The sequence below is a fragment of the Labrus mixtus genome, chromosome 4 (assembly GCF_963584025.1).
Source record: "Labrus mixtus chromosome 4, fLabMix1.1, whole genome shotgun sequence".
Taxonomy (NCBI): Eukaryota; Metazoa; Chordata; class Actinopteri; order Labriformes; family Labridae; genus Labrus; species Labrus mixtus.
Window position 1 is genome coordinate 22,348,547 of NC_083615.1, and position 5,237 is coordinate 22,353,783.

Below are 5,237 nucleotides of genomic sequence, written 5' to 3' on the forward strand. Positions count from 1 at the left end.
TATCCATTATTGTTTTTATTTTTAAGACCTTTACATCATCCATCTCAAAATGTCATTGTGCTTTCCATCGCTGGTTCACTGCAAGCTTGTTGAATATGGTGTGCCCCGCCCCAGAAAGTGATGTCACACCCACAGAAACATTATCTATGATCTACATCTATGATTAGCTCAGTGTTGATTTTTTTAGTTGTGGAAGTCTTTACATGTAACGATAAACATGATTAGTCTTAACTGTCCCACTTGACCCATATTCACCCTGTATTTGTTAGCGATCTATTTACTGTCTAGATTGTGTTGCAACATTCTAATCCAGCTGACAACCGCCCTGATGATAGTCTCCTTATATCTGCACACAGAATCAATAACAATACATTACACTAAAAGTGTCTTTATCTTTTGCAACAATAAAAACAGAGTTTCAAGAGGCTTCATGGGCCAAGCAGGATCAGTATCAGAGGCAGTAGGAGCAGCAGGAGGAGGAGGACTCTATCAAGCAGACAATCCTCCAGGAACCTTCAACACCATCATGATGAGGGACATGTGCTGGACTCCATAATTTGACAGAGGCTTGGAGTCTTCTTCCAGCACCTTGTCTGTGAATATCAGCCTCACAGCAGCCCCTCCTATTGTACATTCACAAATAAACAATGCAGAACTCTGAATGAGCTGTCTAGTTTTTGAAAGTAAAATTAGACATTCAAAGGTGCAGCAGTGTCGTTCTTGTCCATCACTGTGACTACAAGGAGAAACTGTGGAGGCTTATCCAAAGTGCACAAAATGGCATGTGATTAATTGCAATATGAAAAAACGAATGCAATCATTTCAGACATTGATCAATGGTGATTAAGTTAACGCTGACAGCCCTAATTGTAAGTGGTTAAGAGCATTTTAAAGTGGCCTCATTTCAACCAACTCTATCAAAAAGTGGAACTCTGCTCATTTGTTTATACATCAAATTAAAATGTTTCTTGTTAAAAATAAAACTACAACAATTCAACTGCATGAGCCTTTCTGCACAATGAGTAGCTTTGAAATGGAGGCCTATAAATTATGACTTTCAATACAAGGCTGACTTTTCTCGGCTTTAATTCAAAATTGCACGAGGCTGCCCTCTTTTAGAAATAATATAATTCAGGTCCTTCTGCTATGTCACGTTGTCATGCCTCCACTGTACCTGCGGCGTCTGGAAGCTTCTGTTGTATCTTTTCCTTCAGCTGCTGGACCGTCATGCTGTTCATCTGCTCCTCGGTGTTGCACAGGTCGATGATCAGACTCTCCCCCCTTGGACCTTTGACCACGACCTGATAGGTTTTCCCCATTTTTGAGAGGGGCTTTCTGTTTTCGTTGTGCGAATTGCAGCAGTGCGTTCGACTCTGCAGCTGAGAGATAATGTCACCATAGCCTACATTTAAGGGCGTTGTTTAAAAAGCCTCTTACGTAAAGGGATGGGAGAATTCTTTCACTTTCGCCTGGAGCCGTAGCATTAAAAAAGCAAAGTGGCATTCAAAAGTAAGAAATAAAACGTGAAAGGAAAGTCGTCAGTCTCATAGAAAGATAGTCTACAAATAAGGAAAAAAAATAGATATTAATACCATTAATAAATATTAAAAAATAAACATGTGAAAGCATTTCCTTATAACTCAATATGATGATGGGAATCCCCTGATTCTCACATGTGTATCCGCCTAGTAGAACCAACTCACCGAGCTGCTCTGCTATCACGTGATTTCTATGAACTTTTCTGCTTCTTTTCAATCACGTGATTTCTTCAAACTTTTGTGGGGGGGGGGGCGAGATCTCAGTGAATGTGACAGACACAACATAAGGCGTAAGGTAGCGGTGCCTTTTTCACAGTTCAGACTAAGACGAAGTTTGTGACGGAGCTCAAACAAAATGAGCACTCAGGAGGAGAAAAGATACGACCCAAAAGACACTACTCTGAAGTTTGTCAAGAGGCGGGATGATCTGGACCCCTACCGTAAGTAGATTACCGAAATTGATGGATTGCCAATCAATTTAATAAATACAGCCACATTGACATTTACTAAAATAATGTTTCTTTTTACACATGCACACATCGATTGTGCTCATATAGACCCTAACATGTAGGCCTATTGCAAGCTTTTCATTAATATTATTTTTTTAATTACATTTTATTTTCTTGATATGCAGTTAATAACGACATAGCCTATTTTTTTTTTTTATCTCTATAAGGAAGGCAGGAGAAATCTTTCCCACTTGTTGAATTATATGTGGGTAACTGATGTTGTTGTTGTTGTTGTTGTTGTTGTTGTTGTTGTTGTGCTCTTCAGCCCCAGAGGAGGGAGATTTGGGTCTCCGGGCAGAGATGTCCTGCGGTCACGCCGTCACACCTCAGTCTCTTACTGGGTGGTGTCGCAGCTTGCTGGATCAAGTACTTTCCATCTTGTTATTTACAGATCACACATGCATTTCGCTTCAGAATAAGTTTTGCAAAATAAGTTTACAAATGTTGATGAACTATGCCATTCTCCTTGTTAAAAGGGCATTTCTGTTCATCTAAAATATGGCATATATGTTTAGCAATGTCACACCAAATTTCACCTCACGACATCATTTCATAAACAACGCATTACATAAAAGTACATAAAAAACAGAGTGTCAGGAGTCTTCATGGGCCAAGCAGGATCAATCAGAGGCAGTTGGAGGAGGAGGAGGAGACTCCATAGGCAGACAATCCTCCCTTAACCCTCAACACCATCATGATGATGGAAATGTGCTGGACTCCATAATCACACACAACCTTGGAGTCTTCCTGCAGCTCCTTGTCTGTTAAGATCAGCCTCATATCACCCTCTCCTGCATTTACAAATACACAATGCAGAACTCGTTCTGTTGATGCCAAGTGGCCCGAAATTATAATTTTAGATTTTAGTCAACATGTTGGCCTATGGTTTAATTTAGTGACAGTTGTCTTTGAACCCCTATGACATGATCTGTCCTTTGCTTGCAGGGCCAGTACAAATTCAAGTGCCCTGCTTTGAAGGATGGTACTGTCTTTAAGTGTGACGCACTTTGGTCTTATCAAGAGGTGCGCCGGCTGGCCGTGCTAACAACTGAAGAGATGCAGCACTTTGAACTGAGCATTGCCAGGATGGCTGCAAAAGAATACTGCGAATTCAAAGATGTGAGTGGACCTTTACAAAATTGACAGTAAAAAAATGAATTGCTTGTTCAAATATCTAGCTTGAGGACAGAGGCACTTTAGCCCAGCTTACTGTAGCCCAATGACCGGAAACAAGGGGAAACAACTTACCTGGATCTGTTTAAAGGAGCCAAATCTGCCTGCCAGCCCCTTTAAAACTGTGTCCTGGCAGCAGGGCTGGCTAAAGGCAAAGTTTGGAGCCTTTTAATATCGTAATAAAGTAATAATAGATGCATTATTTAATAACGAATGCATCGTCACCTCTGATAATAAAGTGTGGTTGCCAGAATTATATTCTCTCCTATGGCGCTGAAAAGGCTAGAGCCAGTCCCGCTTAGCAAAGACGTAGTCGGCACATTCTGAACTAAGAGCATGATTTCATTTTTGCTTCCACAGTTTGAAAGGAGTCAACAGGTTTTATTGAAAACTTTTTGCACTGAGGAAGTCAGCTATTTCCTGCTTCTTTCCGTCTCTATGACAAGTGAAGCTGGTGTGCTAGCTTCCCCTGATATTTACCTGGAAGAGCAGAGAGAAGTTTATTTTATTCAAATGAAGAAAAGTTATTGATTTTATTGATCTAAATATTAAACTTCTCCTTCTGAAATCATAATCAGTTTTATTAGCCAGGTGTGTTAACAAATTTGGCGTTGGTTTTTCCCTCCTCTCAACAGATTGATGCTTAATTCAGGGCAAGCTCCAAGTCAGTTGAATGTTTCTCACATCCTTTCTTGCAGTGTCCTGGGTGTAAGACCTATTTGGAGAGAGAGGACATGGATAACTTAAGTGTGCGCTGCACAATCTGCACAGCTGACAAAAAGGAAGCTTATGAGTTCTGCTGGCAGTGTCTGAAGGTGTGGAAGGGTCCAGCTCCACGCTCCGACCGCTGTGACAATGACAACTGTATCAACAACGACCTTGAGCTTCTGAGGACGTGCAAGACCACGGCGCTCCCTCAGGTGCAGGGTGTTGATGCGTGTCCCTCCATCCGGGCCTGTCCCACTTGCGGTCAGAAAGTGGAGCATGACAAAACGGGCTGTAAGAACATCATCTGTCCTCGCTGCCAGGTTGAGTTCTGCTTTGTGTGTCTAAAGCTCACTACTAAGTGTCTGAAGACGAGCTCTTACTTCATCCCCTGCAGCGGTGGTGTGGCTCCCAGACAGACCTCCATACCTACATGGCGTAGAAATTAATCTTGAATTGGTACAGGCATTTTTACTCATGATTTAGCTTTCAGGCCTCCTATGTCTTACTGTAATGGACTCTTCTTCTTGGGTTTTATTGTAACTGCTTATTCCTGTATTGATCTGTACTCAATAATATGTTATTTAAGACTACATGAAGTAATAAAAATATATCTCTACATTAATGCAAAGTATCTGGTGATAACTTACCTGGACAGATGTTTGAATGTGAACCTATTTCCTCTATGTTTCAATGAAAGCAAAATCCTAATTATCCATTGTGCAATATATAATTCAAACTTTCAAATTCACATTGATCATGTAGTGCCTCTAAAATTGGTCAATTATGCACACAAGGTTTGAAAGTGTAAAAATCTTCACACCTGCCCAGAAAAAGATATGTATGTTAAAGGAGATGTAACACCCCCTATAGGTCAATCCCAAAATAACTGATCAATGACAATACAGGTGATAATTCTTATGAAGTATACACTTTTTACACAACAATTTACATTTGAGTATTCAAACAATTGATTATTTTACTTAACCATGATGACACAGGTTCGTGTACGATAAGGGTCAGGATATGAAAGTATAAAACGTCAGACAGGATTTAACTGCATGAAAAACGGGAAAGCGTTTTTTTCGTTTTAAACCAAAAATGAGAAAATCAATTTCAAAATAATGGTCGATATTAGTTAATATTAATTACATTTCTTGTAATTACCGTAATTGATTAAGAAATGTCGTCACGTGACCAGGAAGTAAAAGTGTCAGAATAAAAGCCCAGGGGAACAGAACGAGATAGATAGATACAACCTCGCTTCGCTTTACCTCTCTGAACTCCTGCACATCAACACACCCACCCGCAC

General features: G+C 40.3%; 2 protein-coding genes across 3 annotated transcripts; one reads left to right on the forward strand and one right to left on the reverse strand.

Annotated features, from left to right (window-relative positions):
* On the reverse strand, positions 1–1,756 carry zgc:194655 (uncharacterized protein LOC794380 homolog). 2 transcript variants are annotated; one of them, XM_061036413.1, is made up of 3 exons: positions 1,704–1,756; positions 1,175–1,379; positions 1–623 (listed from the first exon to the last, which is right to left on the reverse strand). In XM_061036413.1, exons 2-3 carry the CDS (start codon positions 1,317–1,319, stop codon positions 490–492), a joined length of 279 nt encoding a protein of 92 aa, XP_060892396.1. In that variant the 5' UTR covers positions 1,320–1,379; positions 1,704–1,756; the 3' UTR covers positions 1–489. The 2 variants fall into 2 exon arrangements, with proteins under 2 accessions (XP_060892396.1, XP_060892395.1); XM_061036412.1 differs by lacking the exon at positions 1,704–1,756 and having other exon boundaries at positions 1,175–1,564.
* Positions 1,757–1,818: 62 nt separating this feature from the next.
* On the forward strand, positions 1,819–4,550 carry si:ch211-212k18.15 (uncharacterized protein LOC563681 homolog). Its single transcript, XM_061036411.1, has 4 exons — positions 1,819–1,978; positions 2,313–2,413; positions 2,993–3,166; positions 3,919–4,550. Exons 1-4 carry the CDS (start codon positions 1,894–1,896, stop codon positions 4,372–4,374), a joined length of 816 nt encoding a protein of 271 aa, XP_060892394.1. The 5' UTR covers positions 1,819–1,893; the 3' UTR covers positions 4,375–4,550.
* Positions 4,551–5,237: the final 687 nt, after the last annotated feature.

Excerpts from the sequence above, each read along its gene's own strand:
- si:ch211-212k18.15 (XM_061036411.1), top strand. The coding sequence starts at position 1,894 with ATGAGCACTCAGGAGGAGAAAAGATACGACCCAAAAGACACTACTCTG. Across the intron at positions 1,979-2,312 it reads GGATGATCTGGACCCCTACC|CCCCAGAGGAGGGAGATTTG; the intron begins GTAAGTAGATTA and ends TGTGCTCTTCAG. Across the intron at positions 3,167-3,918 it reads AATACTGCGAATTCAAAGAT|TGTCCTGGGTGTAAGACCTA; the intron begins GTGAGTGGACCT and ends CCTTTCTTGCAG.
- zgc:194655 (XM_061036413.1), bottom strand. The coding sequence starts at position 1,319 with ATGGGGAAAACCTATCAGGTCGTGGTCAAAGGTCCAAGGGGGGAGAGT. Across the intron at positions 624-1,174 it reads GAAGCTTCCAGACGCCGCAG|GAGGGGCTGCTGTGAGGCTG; the intron begins GTACAGTGGAGG and ends AATGTACAATAG.